General features: G+C 42.1%; 1 protein-coding gene across 3 annotated transcripts in view; it reads left to right on the forward strand.

Annotated features, from left to right (window-relative positions):
• SEMA3D (semaphorin 3D) overlaps positions 1-18260 on the forward strand; it is a 204354-nt gene that overhangs the window by 112516 nt on the left and 73578 nt on the right. For all 3 annotated transcript variants that reach the window (XM_072759789.1, XM_072759791.1, XM_072759788.1), the window contains exons 5-7: positions 8707-8826; positions 14126-14219; positions 17017-17145. In XM_072759789.1, coding sequence (XP_072615890.1) covers positions 8707-8826; positions 14126-14219; positions 17017-17145 — 343 coding nt within the window. The remainder of the gene's footprint in view (positions 1-8706; positions 8827-14125; positions 14220-17016; positions 17146-18260) is intronic.

Here is an 18260-nt window from a genome sequence, read left to right on the forward strand (position 1 = left end):
TAAAAATAAAGCAACGTGACACATGATGCCTGACATATTTGAGAGGAAGTTTAGAAAACTAAGAATTGGAAACAGCTAGTTTGTTCACCCATTTGTTCATGTATTTATTTCACAAATATTTATTAAGAGCCTCAATGTGTACATACGCAGGTGTCTGAAAGGATCTGCTGTCATAGAGCTTTTAATACATAGTGACGACACTATAAAACAAAGTGATCAAAGCAAAAGGAAAGAAGGAAACTTGATTATGCCCGATTTTGCATTCATTCAATGTTAAATGTTATCAGGTACATTTATGTTAACAGAAATATAGTGGGGGTATTAGCATCAAAGGCAGCAGGAGACCGTTTTTACAGTCATTCTACCTGAAATGAAGAGGATCAAATTATTCTAAAAGATATCCTTCTTCCTCCGTGTCCCTCATCTCTTCACCTGTTCAGGACCCAAGGGAGCAGGTGCTCAGGTCTGCACATCCTCCATGTTTGCTTGTAGTTGTGGGGGCAGGCAGATTGCGCTGGTTCTGGGAGCTTTCAAAATTATTTTAATAACAGTACAAACATGCCATAAACAGCATGAACACTTTAATATTTTGTGTTTTGCCAGTATTAACTGTTTCAAAAGGAGGCAAGTAGGAAAAGGTGGCTTAAATTTCCTCCACTAAACTAATGTCAGTGTTCCCATGGAGAAGATGAGGGGTAAACACCCAAGGTCAAACAATCAGTGAAGGTTTTAATCGTGACAGTGTTCTCCTTTCCGTATGTTCACTAATTCTGGTTATATAGTAACTCATTGGCCCTATTATTAAGTTAAAGCAAGAGGTGGTAAACTTTTCTAGAGGTGGTATTCTAGAGCATGCAGGAAGGACCCAGTGCTCGGATCGTACTCTTGCCATTCATTTGTGTTTGGGAGCTACTAGTCACCTCGAACCTTTAAGCACACCTACTGCCAGCCCAGGATTAGAGATAGGGGGAGTTTTTCTCTTCTTACTGCAGTCTGTAAAGTTTGATGTTGAATCATGTAGGGATAATACAATTCTTTGTCTCCTTTTTAATCTGTCATTTAAAGATATTATATTTTGGAATTATTAAGAATGGGTAACACTTTTATAGCACTCACTGAGTTCCAGGAACTGCTTCCAATACTTTATAATCTCATTTAATCCTTGTAACAATATTATATGCTAGATTTTATGATTGTGCCTCATTTTGTAGATGAGAAGACTGAGGCCAGAAAAATTAAATGGCTTGTCCAATATCATCACATATCTAGTAAACAGTGAAGACAGGAATTGAGTCCAGAAGTCTTGCTCCATAATCAGTGCTCTCACACAACACTGTGATCTATACATAAAGATCTGAACTCTACATATAAGGACTGAAAACCTTATCCCTCAAAGTGTACCCCTCAAATCACTTCTCTCTAGAATATCCACATAACAGAGATCCTCAGTTTACAGCACTGCATAGATTTTAGCCAACAGAAAACTGAGACAAATGTGTGGTTTTATTGGCCTCTTTTATTACCTTTGGCATTACCCTCATTCCTCCCTTCTCTCTAGTAATTTTTACCTACTTCCCAAGAGTGTTTTTAGGATTAACAAGTGTTTGGAAAGACTGTCCCTTTACACAGAGGTACTATATAACTGAAAAATAGTGAATTATTTACCATAATGAAAGTTAGCTAATTGGAGTGGGGAGGGAGTGGAAGACGAGGAAACAAAAGAGAACTATTCCCCTTCCTTGACCACAGTTTCCAGTTGAGTCCAAAGAAAGGAAATAGTGCCAGGAAGCTATTTCATAGTATTTTGTTTCTGCTAAGAATATTATTCAAAAGAAAGTCACTAAAGAAATGTCTGTATCCTGACTATAAAGAGTGGAGTCAACAGCTCAGTCCAGGCAAAAGAGCGGACAGGATGTGGGCAGCTTGGGTTGTGTTTGTCATCTTAACCCCGGAGGCACACAACCTTGTCAATGGAGACATGACGTAGAGTCAAAGCATCTTCCATCGCCCAAGTTCTATGATTACATTCTTTCTTTCTTCTTTTTTAAAGAATGTCTAAAAGTGAAACAAAGTGCTCATTGTAGAAAGTTTTCAAATTGCATGGAAGTCATCTGTAAATATCTCCTCCCCCATGAACATTACCCAGAGATAGCTGGTGTCATTTTGATGTTTATTCTTCTATCTTATCTATTTACTATTTTTCAGAATGAAATCATTGTATACATAGTCGCTTAAAACATTTTTTTTAAAACATTTTTTTTCATTTTGCAAACTGCCATGAGCATTTTCCCATGTCATTAAATTCCTTTTTATAACACTACTTTTAATAGCTACACTGCATTCCTTTATATATTATTTCATCAATCCTCTATTGTTAGAAGTTTGGTATATATCCAGTTTTTAGCTATTAGAAGTGATGCTTCACATGAAAAATCTTATATGTAAATACTGTGAACATCTTTGATTGTTGAGTAGAATTAGTGGTCAAAGGATATAATCTTTTTAGGCTATAAATTTTTTTTATTCACATTGCAAAATTAACTCTTCCAAAAGTTTATGCCTTTTGTGCTTTAACCAGCAGTGCGTATTCACGAGAGGCTATATAGGCTGCTATACTCTTGCTGATAATAGTGGGTACAACATATGGTTAATAGTTAATGCTAATATGTAAATGAAAAATAATTGTATTTAATCTTTGCCAAAAAATTATTTCTGTTATTTTTGCCTGAAATTCTTTCATTTCTATAAATGCTAAATTTTTAAAAGTATTTTCATAAGATTTTATTTATTTATTCATGAGAGACACAGAGAGAGGCAGAGACACGGGCAGAGGGAGAAGCAGGCTCCCCACAGGGAGCCCAATGTGGGACTCGATCCCGGGACCCCAGGATCATGCCCTGAGCCAAAGGCAGACGCTCCACCCCTGAGCCACCCAGGAGCCCCAATACTAAATATTTTATATAGTTGTAAGATTACAGCTTATTTTTTGGAATGTCATATTCCTATCATTTGTTCATTTTTAAATTTTAGTGTTTGCCTTTTCTTTATTGGTTATTTATAGATTATCAAGATATGTATGTTATTATATAATATTATTATACATATTTTCAAGAAATATCTGTATAAAATCTATTACTTTGCGATCAACTTATATAAAAAATATTTTCCCGGGATCCCTGGGTGGCGCAGCGGTTTGGCGCCTGCCTTTGGCCCAGGGCGCGATCCTGGAGACCCGGGATCGAATCCCACATCAGGCTCCCGGTGCATGGAGCCTGCTTCTCCCTCTGCCTGTGTCTCTGCCTCTCTCTCTGTCTCTCTGTGACTATCATAAATAAATAAAAAATTAAAAAAAAAATATTTTCCCAGTTATTCTATTGATATATACGCTTTTAAATATTTAAATATTATATTTTAATATATAATATTAATATATTAAATATAGTAATTAATACTATAATATAATAATAGTATTATATTAAATAGGCATACCTCTTTTTTTTCTTAAAATATTTTCCTCTGTCTTGCCACTACAACTAGTTTTTGTTCTGTAGAAATTTCTACTTTATATCTTACATTTTTAAGAGAGAGATGTGGGGATCCCTGGGTGGCGCAGCGGTTTGGCGCCTGCCTTTGGCCCAGGGCGCGATCCTGGAGACCCGGGATCGAATCCCACGTCGGGCTCCCAGTGCATGGAGCCTGCTTCTCCCTCTGCCTATGTCTCTGCCTCTCTCTCTCTCTCACTGTGTGCCTATCATAAATAAAATGAAATAAAATAAAAAATTAAAAAAAAATTAAGAGAGAGATGTGATATGCGGATTTTCATGTGTTTATTTTGAAGTGTGGACAACTTTTTATATTTTCAGGGAGTGTAAGACCTAAGCAGACACTTGTGTAGACTGGATTTTTTTAAGATTTATTTTTATCTTAGAGAGAGAGAGAGGCCTGTGGGCAGGGGAGGGGCTGAGGGAGAGGGAGAGAGAATATTCCAGCAGGCTCCCCGCTGAGCACTGAGCCCGCGAAGCTGGGTTTGGTCCCAGGACCCTGAGCTCATGCCCTGAGCCAGAATCAAGAGTGGGCCTCTTACCTGAGCCACCTGGACACCCCTGTGGACTGGATTCCATTCTGAGGTCTGTTAGACAAACCCAACGTGTAGCACGGTGGCAAGTCTGTGGTGATGACTAAAAGTGTTTGATGATCACTATATTCTGCAAAATATACCAAAACTAAAAATAAACTAGATACCTAAATCATGAGTGTCTCCTCAGATATAACCTGAATAAATTGAAATCAGTAATTATAAGTTAGTTATGAGAAATACATATAAAACTGTATTAGCTTTAATTGCACTACATATAAGTCTAGAGAATTAAAGTTACCATATTTCTGTTTTGGTTTTCTTTTTTCACATATCTAGGAAGAAACTAAAATTCCAAAGGTTAATAAATAATGCCAATATATATTAGCGTTTTCTTCCAAGTATTAATTCAGTCTTATATTTGTCTTATTTATTTAATTATGTAAGTGTATAAATGTATATGTGAGGCAAAATATTGAAATCTTACTTGAGAGAATTAAAAAGTCGATACAAATTTTAAATTTCCTTCTTAAATAAATAAAAAAGATTTTTTTTAAAAAAGGCGGTGCCCAGGTGGCACGGTTGGTTAAGCGTCTGCCTTCTGCTCAGGTCATGATCCCGGGGTCCTGGGATCGAGCCCCAGGACAGGCTCCCTGCTTCTCCCCTCCCTCTGCTGCTCCCACTGCTCGTCAAATAAAATCTTAAAAAAATTTTTTTTCTCTTTCTCCCTTCCTTCGGATGGAAATCTTGGTAGGTGGGAAAGGTAGTTAGTTGGTGGGAGGAATAAGGAAGGAAGGAGAAATGCAATATTTTTCCAAGGTTGGGCATATCGCTCACTAAAATGTTGGCTCTCGGCAGCCGCGCCAGCACTTCGAGCAGAACTGGAGGTTCTGGGGCCGCGGGGCCCCTGCCGGGTGCTGCCCCCGCCGCCCCCCTGCTCCCCCCGCTGGTGCCCCCCCCCCTGTCCCCCTGCTGCCCCCGCCGCCCCCCTGCTCCCCCCACCGGGTGCCCCCCCCCCGCCGTCCCCCTGCTCTCCCCACCGCCCCCCTGCTCCCCCCGCCGTGTGCTGCCCCCGCCGCGCCTCTGGGGGGAGCAGGAGCTCCCGGTGGAGTCTCCCGCAGGCCCTCGTCAGGAGGACCCCCATGCTTTAGGACCTGGGAGGAAGAGGTGTCATTCCCTTATACACATAGTAATTTCAGAATATTGCAAGATTGCTGCCCTGGTCAGCGGGGCCACAGTCACAACACACGAGAAAGTAGGGGCGTTTGCGACGGGCCACCGCGTCTCACAGCAGCTCAAAGGCCCTGGGTTCCAGCCCATGAAAATCCTCTTCCTCACTCGCAGGTGGCCTCGTCCTGTGTGTGTTCACATGGGAGGGGAGGGGAGGAGAAGGACGGAGGGGGAGGGAGAGCGAGGGAGGGGGAGGGAGAAGGAGGGAAAAGGAGAGAGAGGGAGGCAGAAGGAGGGAGGGAGGGGGAGGGAGGGAGGGGGAGGGAGAAGGAGGGAAAAGGAGAGAGGGAGGCAGAAGGAGGGAGGGAGGGGGAGGGAGGGAGAGGGAGGGAGGGGGAGGGAGAAGGAGGGAAAAGGAGAGAGAGGGAGGCAGAAGGAGGGAGGGAGGGGGAGGGAGGGAGGGGGAGGGAGAAGGAGGGAAAAGGAGAGAGGGAGGCAGAAGGAGGGAGGGAGGGGGAGGGAGGGAGAGGGAGGGAGGGGGAGGGAGAAGGAGGGAAAAGGAGAGAGAGGGAGGCAGAAGGAGGGAGGGAGGGGGAGGGAGGGAGAGGGAGGGAGGGGGAGGGAGAAGGAGGGAAAAGGAGAGAGAGGGAGGCAGAAGGAGGGAGGGAGGGGGAGGGAGGGAGAGGGACGGAGGGAGAGGGAGGTCTGTCTCTCCCCGTATGGGCACTAATCCCACCGGGACAATCCCAGGGTCAGGATTTCTTTCTAAGACTAATTGCCTCGGGGACTAATTACGCCCCCCTCCTATTATCATCCCGCAGGGGGTTTAGGGTTTCAATCAATGAATTTTGGAGGACACGAGTGCTCAGTTCACAACAATTACGCTCTAAATTCTATGACTTTGTGAAAACTGAGCTGTGTCAGGAGCGGTCGTAGGAGGCAGCGGGGCTGGGGCGGACTGCCCGAAGCCTGCCCGCGTCCCGCCCGCGTCCCGCCCGCGCCCCACCCTCCTCCCACCCTCGCCCCGCCCTCGCCCGCCCTCCTCCCGCCCACGTCCCGCCCCCGTCCCTCCCGTGTCCTGCCTTCTCCCCGCCCTCCTCCCACCCTCCTCCCACCCGCGTCCCGTCCTCCTCCCGCCCTCGCCCGCCCTCCTCCCACCCGCGTCCCGCCCCCCCCACCCCGCCCGAGTCCCGCCCACATCCCGCCCTCGCCCCGCCCTCGCCCCACCCTCCTCCCGCCCTCGTCCCGCCCGTGTCCTGCCCACCTCTCACCCTCGTCCCGCCCTCGCCCCACCCTCGCCCCACCCTCCTCCCGCCCTCGCCCCGCCCGTGTCCTGCTGCCGCCGCCTGGCCCGGCCTCACCCTCCTAGAACAGTCTGGGGGGGGAGGAGGAGCAAGAAACGCGGACGTCCCTTCAGTGAGCACGAGTGAGTAAAATAAAGGCTAGAGAATACCAAAACCTCTCTTTCTAGTGACGAAGCTGTCACCGCAGTTTACCTAGTGGGCCATGGACATTTTGAAACTCCCCCCGCTTTCCTCCTGCTGCTGCGCGCTGCTCGTCGGGCCAGCAGGAGCGCGGCCCGCGTGGGCTCCCCTATCCTGCGAGTTGGCCTCCGTGATGTCAGAGAATCGGAAGCGAGGCCCTGCGGAGCCCTTTGTGCAAACAGAACATCATTGTCTCTATCAGACACCTTGACGGAAAGGTGGAAAGCTGACAAAATGCGATTTTGTTAAACAAGACTATTTGCCAGAAAACTGTCCCAGTGAATTTAAAGTCTTCCTTTCCTAAGAGACTCCATAGAGTGAATGCCTGAGAACATACACAAAACATGCGGAAATATTCAGGTAATATTCAGGGATGCCCCTCGTGTGACTCACGCACCTCCGGTGTGCCCCCCCCCCCCCCCCATCCTACAGCCGAAGCCCTATCCTGTCCCCGTTAAAGGTGCCAGGTCTGCCTCCCCGAGAAGGAAGCAGGAAGCACCCTCGAGTTGTGCAGCTCCCCGAGGGACTGATAATCCCGACCTTTCATACAGCCTAGAGGGAAGCGGAGAGCAGAAGATTCCATGAGTTCCTTGTAATATTCTTCTGTGGTAGAATGTACACATTTCAGGGATCGGGATCTGTGAATTCTTGACACACAAAATTGCCAGACTGGCTGGCCAAGGGAGGTCCTAGAGACTAGGAACCCTGGACCACACATATGCAGACGTAGCTTTGCTCTCTAAAATCTGAAGAGCCCCTGGGATATTGATATTTTAGATCAAAATCAGGGCAGAAAATAATTATTAATGTTCTATTATTTAACTTGACCTGTTAGTTAAGTTGTTGGCCTGCCTTCTGATAGCTGTATTTAATTCTAAAAACCACCCTGCCAGTTAGGGCTCTGTTTTTCTGTCTTTGGGGTTCTTTTTTAAATATATTCCTTCTTAAGAACCCTACCAGCAAGGGTGACCCATTAGGTAACATCTGACAGGAGAGGAACCCATGGCCATTCGGGTAGGGAAGAAATAGACTTTTTCTGTGAATCCTAGTAATTTCATAGGTTTATACCTTTCTTGGTGAACATTTCCCCATCTCCTAGAGAGAGTCAATCTAGAATAAAATCTTCCAGTCCAGTGTTTTCTCAGAGGTTGTGGGGTCCAGGAACCATGAACCATGGTTAACATTGTTCCAATAATTATGCAAAGATAAGGAATTACTTATCGGAGGTAAATAAAAAATAGTAACAGGAATGACTACTCTGAAAAATTGAGTCACTACTTATAAGTAACTAGGGGAGAAATAATATAATAATAATAATAATGCAAAGAAATATTTTTAGAACTAAGTATATGCAAAACAAGCAAAAATATAAAAATCCCTTCAAAAATTTGACTTGGTGTTAAAAAATATATGGCAAGAACAAGAGATTCTTCAAACAAACAATAAATCAAATTTAAATTGAATCTTAAAGGCTCTGAAACATTGAAAATAGTTAGGAATAAAGTGGAAGCCGTTCCATCCAAGAAGAATGGACTACGTATATGGTCATACACGAGTGTGTTCTTGTTTTATTCATGTAGCTGAGACAGTTGGTGTTGTGGGCAGTAGGATCTATATGGAACAGACAATGAGGGAACATCAGAACATGACAGGGTTTGTTCTTGGGTAAGTCCTGCAAGAAAGTACGAATATCAGCATCCTCTAGGTCCCGCCGAATACCTGTAGGGATGTGCATTCCAGCACTCTGACTCATTCAACACCCGTAAAACTTCAAAAAGGCTTCAGTCACTCAAGTCACAGTTTCTAGATTGTTGTGCTTCCTTTGCTAAGTCAGATGTTTAAGCATGTCTCATAAATCTTTTTCATTTTTGATGTTATTCTTGATGATTTATTTACTCGGGAAACAGGTGGTATGAATGTTAATCTTTCAAAAACATGAGTTTCGTGCTAATGCTTTTATTTGTTTATGTCCAATAGACAGAATGTGCAAATTTCATCCGTGTACTTCAGCCGTATAACAAAACTCACATTTATGTGTGTGGAACTGGAGCATTTCATCCAATATGTGGTTATATTGATCTTGGAGTCTACAAGGAGGTAATATAATGAAATAGCATGAAAACAATTGGTCCTAATACCTTGTCACTTAATGTCTTTGACATAACACAGGAAGATATGAATATAAAGTTTGAATCACATAGTTTGTGAAGTGTGTAAGATTCATGTTCCCAACCACCTTATAGATTGCCATTTTGATTATGCACTTTACCCAATAAAAAGTTTTTTTTTATCAGAAGTTTTTTTATGAGATGATCAAAATTAAAAGTGTAGTTTTTATGGGTTCTGGGTATGTCTTCATTTTCTTTTGAGTCACCCTTGTAATTAGAGCTATATAGTAAGTTGCTCCTAGTAAAAATCCACATCTCATAAGACCTTGCAATGGAAGTGGAATTGTATCTTATAATTTCGATTGTCCTGTCTTGGAAATTTGACCTATTATATGTGGTTATAGCGGTGAACACTTAGAGAATTTTAATTATTTTCTTAAAATTATACAGATAGCCATAATATCTAGCCATTTCTGCTGGGCCAAATTGCCATAATAAATAAATTATGCAAATAAATATGTGCTAAATTAAGAGTGCTATATTCTAGCTATCAATGAGCATTTTAATAATGAGAAACATGCAGATTTCAGTAATTTTTTAAAATAGATTTCAGTAATTTAATTAATAACTAATACATTAAAGTGCCTTTTTTTTTTTTTTTGAAGATTGTATTTATTTATTCATGAGAGAGAGAGAAGCAGAGACACAGGCAGAGGGAGAAGCAGGCTCCATGCAGGGAGCCTGATGTGGGACTTGATCCTAGGACCATGAGGTCACGCCCCGGGCCAAAGGCGGCACTCAACCGCTGAGCCACCCTGGCGTCCCTAAGTGCCTTCTTTGTATCTCTGCCAAGCACTTTACATGGATTGTCTCTTTGAAATTTCACCACTCTTAAGTGAACTTATTACCTTTATAACTCCCAACTTACAAGTTAGTAAAACTTGAGTCTCGGTGGAATTAAATAACATGCCTAAAATCTTACCCAGCTAATAAGTGGTCTGGCAAAGAATTGAACCAAAGCAGTCTGTCTCTAGAGCAAGCAGGCCCAAGTGAGCTTTAGCTGCACACTGTAAATTGTTTCTTTGTATGGGTTTGATGGGTTGTGCTGTCATCCTCATGTTTATGTATATACTACTTGTGAATAACCACACATATTTGCAGGATAATTGGCTGTGTGTTTGAAAGTAAAGTCTGGGCTTATGGAACAGGTTTCTTTACATTGATTTAACTGATTCATGCAGAGATCAAACCCACAGCTGTGGCTGGATTAATTTTACTCTCTAACCAACTTGTCTAACCAGCCCATTCTCAACTGTTTGAAAATAAAGCAACCCTCCTAGGTCAATCTCTGAACCACTAGGAGACTTGGCAACTTGGATCCATCATTCTTAGTTGCCGGTGTAATGTCCTCTTGCCTACCTTTGATGCAGGGTAATGTATAGCAGTAGCTCCTGGCATAGGGTGTAATTATAGGAGATCGCCTCACAGCTTAGATGTGTTTTGAGTCCCGAGGCTAGAAGCCAAAGTCACAACTTGCTGAGCAACGCAGATAGTGTTCCTTAACTCCTAAAAGTCACAAGTGCTGAAAGGGAATTTCGATGGAGCTAATTACTTCCTTGGAACTGTCAAGAAGCCCTGGGGCAGTCAGATTTACAAGTTCTGTGAATAGGAGGATCTGGGTTAGCTGGGATGTGAGCCTTGTCATCTCCTTGGTCACGGGTACAGGTGATTGTATGGTGAGGCTGCTTGAAGATGGTTAATTTTTTAAAGGAATTGTTAGTCCCAATAATTCATTATTCTTTCTATAGGGAATTTGGAAGTGTCTCCCATTTTCAAATAGATAAGGTTGCTCCTGCAGTGGCGGGAGGGACCGGCCTTGTAAGAGGGACTGTGATCTCCTCACCGTGGGAGGTCCCTTCCCCAGGCCACTGGGCAGATGAGGGCGGGGGCGAAAGCTCCAGCGATCCCAGGCTTCCGTCCTTGGCGGGGCGGCGGAGAGCCGTGTTCCTGACGTGAGAGTAGTAACGAGTTGGCGAGGGAGATGGTGAGCTTTGTCCATCCTGCGTTTGCACAGTGTGCGGTGGGTCGAGGCCAGCTGCTGGTTGTGCAGCACAATGAGGATGGTGACGATGGGAACTGTCTCCGGAGCCGCGGGCGCAGCGGGGAGAAGCGGCTGGCAGGGCCCCGGGTGCTGGGCGGGAGGCCGCACCTGGCCGTGGCACCTGGACATCCGCAACGCTGCGGCGCGTGCACCTGCGTGGGCGTCTGCGGGTAAATACACACCTGTGCGGTGCGGCGCGGCGGGGCCTGAGAGCCCTCCAGGTGCCCCGGGAGCCTCCCTCCGCTGCCGCGGACCGCACCCTTAAATAGGGGGGCTATGTTTTGTAAGATTTCTGTATTCCCGAGAGACACAGAGAGGAGCCGAGATCAGGCCGAGGGGGCAGCAGGCGCCCCGCGGGGCCCGAGGCGGGACTCGATCCCGTGACCCGGGGTCACGGCCTGGGCCGCAGGCAGGCGCTCAGCGGCCAAGCCCGGCCCCTGGAGGCAGGGGTGGTGTTACCAGTAACTCTGCCTCGGAGCCCTGAGCATTAAATGTTTCCTATCCTGTCTCTTTACTTACAATATATTTGTGTGCAGATTAAATAGGTACGTTTTGTTTAATTAATGAGGCTGAAGGAATTTTCTTCTAAAACTGAAGCTGTCTCAGAAGTTAGTGTCCTGCAATTCAGTTCATTTATCTCCCAGAGTCCATTCAGTCAACTATTATTTTTTTACATACTTTCCCTCTTGGTGTCCTTGACTCTGGTTTAAGGAAACTGGCTCTCCTGATAATTCCTTTCTCCAGGAGGTTATAAGGGAGACCTTGTCCTAAGCCTTCAAGATATCAGTGTTAGGGGCTTATCTAGAGAATGTAATGAAATGTTGCATCTTAAAAACAAAAGTCTGTACGATTATGAAGGCTTATCTGGTACTTTTCATCAACTGTGACAATCTCCTTTTTTCTTGGACTTGCCTTTTTAGCTTTTTACTATAATCGTCTGTACACTGGGATTCAGTTTACTTTTTCCCATTACAATGTCCCATTATAGGCTTTAGAGTCAACAGTTCTGTTTGACCCATGGAAAATAATGTGCCCTTAATGATGTTTAAGCACACGTGAGAGCCACTGCCTACAGGTGTTTTTTTCCTGACGTATCTCCAGCCCCATTCACAGTTGGGAAGCATGCCCTAAATGGGTTCTCACTGAACCTTTCTTGTGCCAAAGCTTCACTATCACAGCTTGTCATTAGCTGGCCTGTTCTAACGAAACATAGTTGGATTTGATCATGTTACGTGATCACGGTGAGTCTATAAATTGATTTCAACACATTTTTAAATCCCTGAGTTTGAAATTCTGAGATGAGATTGGTTCACAGCAGGAACTTGGGGGACAGCCTGGAGATTTCAATTTTAGCATATGTGCTGCCGAAGCCAGCACGACAGCCTGGAGAGTTCAAGCTAACTGCTTTGCCTCTTACTAACCCCTTCTGTCCTCAATATTCCACCTGCAAAGCTGGAATTCTTTTTTAATTTTTATTTACTTATTCATGAGAGACACAGAGAGGCAGAGACACAGGCGGAGAGAGAAGCAGGCCCCATGCAGGGAGTCCGACGTGGGACTCGATCCAGGGTCCCCAGGATCACACCCTGGGCTGAAGGCAGCGCTAAACCGCTGAGCCGCTGAGCCAACCCACCTGGGCTGCCCAAAGCTGGAATTCTTAAAGTAGCTACATCTTTAGGCTTGTGGGGAGGATTCACTGAGACAGTGGAGGCAAATTTCCTGGCCCACAGTTAGTGTCTATTAGCAGCAGGCACTATCCAGGTTAGCATTAAAGTGCATTCACATCAAACTATGAAAGAACCATTACCAATCATGCTATTTAAATTGCTACCACTGTTTTTTAGAAAGATTTTATTTGTTTAAGAGAGAGATAGAACGGAAGCAGGGAGGAGGGGTAGAGGGAAAAGCAGACTCCCCACTGGGCAAGGAGTCCGATGCAGGACTAGATCCCAGGACCCTGTGATCATGACCTGAACTGAAGACAGACGCTTAACCATCTGAGCCATCCAGGTGCCCCAGGGTGGTCATTACTGTTGGTTCTGTTCAGAAGAAACAAATCTGAAATTACAACATAAAGCAACAATCTCATTTCCTCTGTCCCTTTTGCTTCATTGCTTACTTTCTAGATAAGTAGCACCGAATGTTCCTTTCTTATTACGCATGTGTTCTGATATAACTTGGTAGATACACCATCTAGAGAAAATGTCTGAAATGTTGGATTTCTCTTAGTGCACATGCAGGGTGAGTCATCAGCCTTTCTGCTGGATGGTAGTGTTGTCATTGTTATGAAACACTCAGACTCATGGGGCCATATTCATTATACATTCATATTTTTCTTGGAAAGTTCAACTTAAGATGTTATTTTTTCCTGAATATTAAAAGTCTGCCAATGTCATTCTGTCTGTGGCCACTATTATAAAAATAGATATTCCAGCCAAAATAACTATGTGGTTTTAATGTGTACAGTGTTTTCATAATAGTGAAAATACTACAACAGGGTTGTTGGGGTTTTTTTCCCCCCCTCATGTATCAACAGCTCCGTAAATGAGCTGCATGTCTTAGGATGCTTTTATGGTCTCTAAAATCACAAAATGTCACAAGACATATTTTGGTGTACTTGCAGATATGTGAGTAAATAAGCCACAATAGTAATGAAGTATAATTATTATAGTAAACTCATTTCTCTCTCCCTCTCTCTCTCTCTCTCTCTCTTTTAGTAATCTTTATACCCGATGTGGGATTTAACTCACAAATCTGAGATCAACGGTCACATGTTCAAACAACTGAGCTAGCCAGGCACTCCATAAATTCATTTCTTAGATGAGAAAATTATCTTATTAGGCTCAATTAATTTGTTACTAGGCTAAAGAAATATGTGTGCTTGATGATTTTTATAATGGGAGTGGTCCAGATTTAGTGAATTGAAGACTATATCACTACTTCTGATTGAAAAATTCATTCAATTTTATCATTATGACTTTGGGCAAGCATAGACCAAAGCATGGGAATTGAGCCTTGCCAGAAATAATATTTGCTAAAGAGTTAAGGAGCATAGCATGATGCATATGCTATATGCTCAATCGGTTTTTGTTGAATTAATGAATTAGAATTTAGTTCTTATCTCCTATCTTCTTGCTGATTCTGCTATTTTAAAAAATCTCACTTGTGTTAATATTTCTCATAATAGGAAGTAATATTCAAACTGGACACACATAATTTGGAGTCTGGCAGACTGAAATGTCCTTTTGATCCTCAGCAGCCTTTTGCTTCGATAATGACAGGTAAGATCAACAGCAGGCAGTTCTTGCTTTTAGGTGATTTTCTGAAAAGGTATGTGTAGATTAAACCACATTTTCTTATTGAGTTAAAGATTATGTTGGATATTCTTTCACTGGCTATTTGATTATAGTATTTCAATGCCAAATATCTATATTTAGCATCCTATCCTCAGGGGAGACCTGAGCAATCCTTCATTTCTACACATTTTTTAAAATGTATATTTACTTATTTGAGAAAAAGAGAGAGGGAGAGAGAACACAAGGAGGAGGAAGGGCAGAGGGAGAGAGATAAGCTGACTCCTTGCTGAGCAGGGAACCCAATGTGGGGCTCCATCCCAGGACCTCAAGATCATGTCCTGAGCCCAATGAAGCCACTTAACCCACTGAGTCACCCACGTGCTCCTCCACACAGTTTTTAAATGAGCTTCTGCTTGAATTCTTTTTAATGCAAATGACACATACATACTTGTTCTATAATTTTATATTTAGATGTCTCAGATTTTCTTATACCAAGCTATGTTCCTATTTGGCTCACTATAGAAGTTAAATTTAGCAATTCCTTAAACATAGTAAGTTACAGGCAGGCACTTGATGGGATGAGCACTGGGTGTTATACTATTTGTTGGCAAGTTGAATTTAAATAAAATATTTTTAAAGAAATATAGTTATAAAATATGCTGAATATTTGAGTGGAAGGATTAATAATAAGATGTAGTAGATACATTAATAAAACAAATGATAGAATACAGATAATAGAATGTTGTAACACCCTTTCCCTCAATTTCACATTAACCTGATTGTATTAATGGAAATGTGAAATTTTTGCTGGCACATTCAGTCTCCTCTTGCTTTGTCTACATCTTAAATTCGCTTGTGAGGTGACTATCCTGTTTAAAGAAGGCAGTGCTGTGTGGTCTGCAGTCTGTTCTGAGGAATGTCGGCATGACCTCTGAATTTTAACCATAATGAGGACACCTTTTGTCTTGGTTTGGTTCATGCCTTTACTCTCTTTTTATTTAACTTGTCTATCAATGTTTGAATAGACGATAAGGGTGAAGCACCATGACATTTTAATTTTTACTTAGTGAGAACTAGTGATCTTCCTTTGAAGTGAAAGCGTGTGTGTTTTTGTGTGTTTTGAAAATTGTATGACTGATGTTCAGTCATTATCCTCAGAGAGTGGGATAGATGATTTGGGATCCTGATCTGTCAAGTGGGGTTGACATACCCGTAATAAAAACAATGGATTGTAGGCATCGGTGACCCCTCTTACAAATCCCTAAGTGATTTAAATACAAAAAAGACAGTTTTAAAGTCTGGATATACAGATGCAATTTTTAGGTTGAAACACACCATTTTTTTTGACAATATGTTCAAATATCCACAGTTTTTATGTTTCAGATGAATGGTTTGTTTCCTTTACTCTTACCAAGTAGTTGGTATTTTTGATAACAACTTGATATTGTTATTTTTTTCTTCCATTTTTAAAAATTTGCCCCACACATGAAATACCGTCCTTTACCGTGTATTTTAGGGAATTGCTTTAAGAGATGGAAGTGGTATCCTATCTACATTTACTTTACCTAACTGGATTTCTCTCTCCTGGGTTTTGTTTTGTTTCCTTTGGAAATTGACTCTTGTCATTATTTATATTGCTTGATTCAAATAGTTCAGTAAAAGGTTATTTAGGTGGACATAATCAAAGGATTTAGGAAGTATCTCAATCACTTAGAGAAATTCAGAATTTTAAAGATAATGTTTCTGAGGAAAATTGGATTTTAGTGATAAAACAGTGTCTCGTTCTTATACTTAGCCATTTAAAAATCTAAATGCTTTGTAGAGATTAGCCCCTTTTTTAAAATTTTGATCTACTAGGTGTACTCAGCATTGTTGACTATAAAGATTTCTTAAAATGGAAGCTTAGCTTTCAAAGGGAAAATATATTCTTCTGTAGGGACAGCATTCTTGTCTCTCCCCCTCTTAAGTGCCGACTAGCAATAGGGAACACAGACGCCTTCCTCCTTCACTCCCCCAATCCTTTTTTCTTCTTCTTCCCCATCTCTTCCTTCCTTCTTCCTCCCCTGTTCTTTCTCCTCTGCTCCCCCACCAACACACACACACACACACACACACACACACAAACTTCTCTCTTTCTGGTAAAACATGGATATGCATTTTACATAAATAACAGGACAAGGAAGTTCGGTATGCAGTAATAGCCACATCTTTCCCTTTTCAGGAATTCCTGTTTATCAGAACCATTAGAGATGTGATTAGCTACAAGGAATGCAACATGTTATAATTACCAAGAATGACTTCAGTGCTGAAAGCTCCCTTTCAGCAGAGGTTAGGCAGAGAAAAGTTGTGGTCATTGAGGTTGTGTCGGTTAAGTAAATACTCATTACACAATCCATTCCTCATTACAGCATTTATTTTTTAGTATTTTTTGTGCTGCTACAGAGACTAACTCCCAATTGTGATGTATCCTTGAATTATTTATGGGGAGAGGGAAAAGGAGGAAGAGCTTATTCATAAGAGAAGCTGATGCACGTGCAGTTATTAATTCAGAAGATTGGCCATTTTTATCTTCAGCTATGTAGCATCAGCGCACCAAAGCTCATTGAGTTATCTTGTCTTCGACTCTACAAATTTTTCAAACTTTGAATGTAAAACTTAGGAAACATTATCTTCTCGTGTTAAGCAATAAATATCTTTGGTATCATGCAATCAGATTAGTATACTGCAAATAGGATCTGCTGCTGCACTCTTAAAAGTCCTGTGTGTTCTCTCTCCCCCTCAGATGAGTACCTCTACTCTGGAACAGCTTCTGATTTCCTTGGCAAAGACACGGCGTTCACGCGTTCCCTTGGGCCTACTCACGACCATCATTACATCAGAACTGACATTTCAGAGCACTACTGGCTCAATGGTTAGTGATTTTCTCACTTTTCTTTTCTTTTCTATTCTTTTTTTTTTTTTTTTTGCCTTTGCTTTTGGGTAGATAAGAGACTCATTATTACTCACTCAAATGTGTTTTGAAATAAGTGGTTTAGCTTCACATTATAAAATACATTTGATATAACTCCCCGCTAAGTTAGACAAATCTCCAGAACCTGTTGTGTATATAATAATAATAGCTGACATTTATTGAGAGTGTGCTAGTGTCTTGACACTGTTCCATGCTCTGATTGAGTTTTTAAATGTCCACAGTGACATCTGAAATATGCATTATTATTAATGTACCTTTTAAAGATGAGTTGAAAGGTAGAGTGAAGTTGAGTAATTTGGTCAAGTCCTTACAACTTGTCAGTTGGAGAGTCTGGGGTTCAAGTTGGCAGTCTTTCTCCTACAGTCTGTTTTTTTAATGACTAAGCCACATACTGTCTGTGAGCCTAATACAAAGGGGTTAGTTAGATGGTAGTGCTAACTTCTTTTATTTAAAGATAATTTATACTTGGGTTGGCATGTCCCTCTAAAATGTCAAGCATGTTAATATTGACATTAGTTTATCTGATTACTTTTTTGTTTGGAGGTCATGCAGTATTCTGAGTTAAAAAAAAAAAATCCACCAATGAATTAATTGATTAACTAATTTACGTTTGTTTATGCACTCCTGCCGTACAGCAGGTTGGGTTTTATCATGATCGTCTAAACTTTTCTAATTATCATAGGACTTTATTATCCAGCATGGCAGGAATAGGCCTTTGACGCAAACAACCTTTCTCATTCCCACCATAAATACTGGGTTTCAGTGGAGGCGGCCTGGGTAGGCAGTTGCTGGGGGCTATCTCTCTATCTCCCAGTATCATTTAAGCAGTGACAATGTAAACAAAAGGGGAAAACACTTTAAAACATTTCTTTAGTCAGAACCTCCAGATCCATTTGTTTACCCAACAGTGGGATCTCTGTGGACCAAAAGAGCCCTATTAATAGGGAAAACAAATTTGGAAGATCTCTCAATGGGATTTCTCATTAATTTCTCTACATTCAGACAGGGCAAGACTATCTTTCTTGAGCAGTGATGTTTTTGTGGACATACACGGT

This window comes from Vulpes vulpes, chromosome 5 (assembly GCF_048418805.1).
Source record: "Vulpes vulpes isolate BD-2025 chromosome 5, VulVul3, whole genome shotgun sequence".
Lineage (NCBI taxonomy): Eukaryota > Metazoa > Chordata > Mammalia > Carnivora > Canidae > Vulpes > Vulpes vulpes.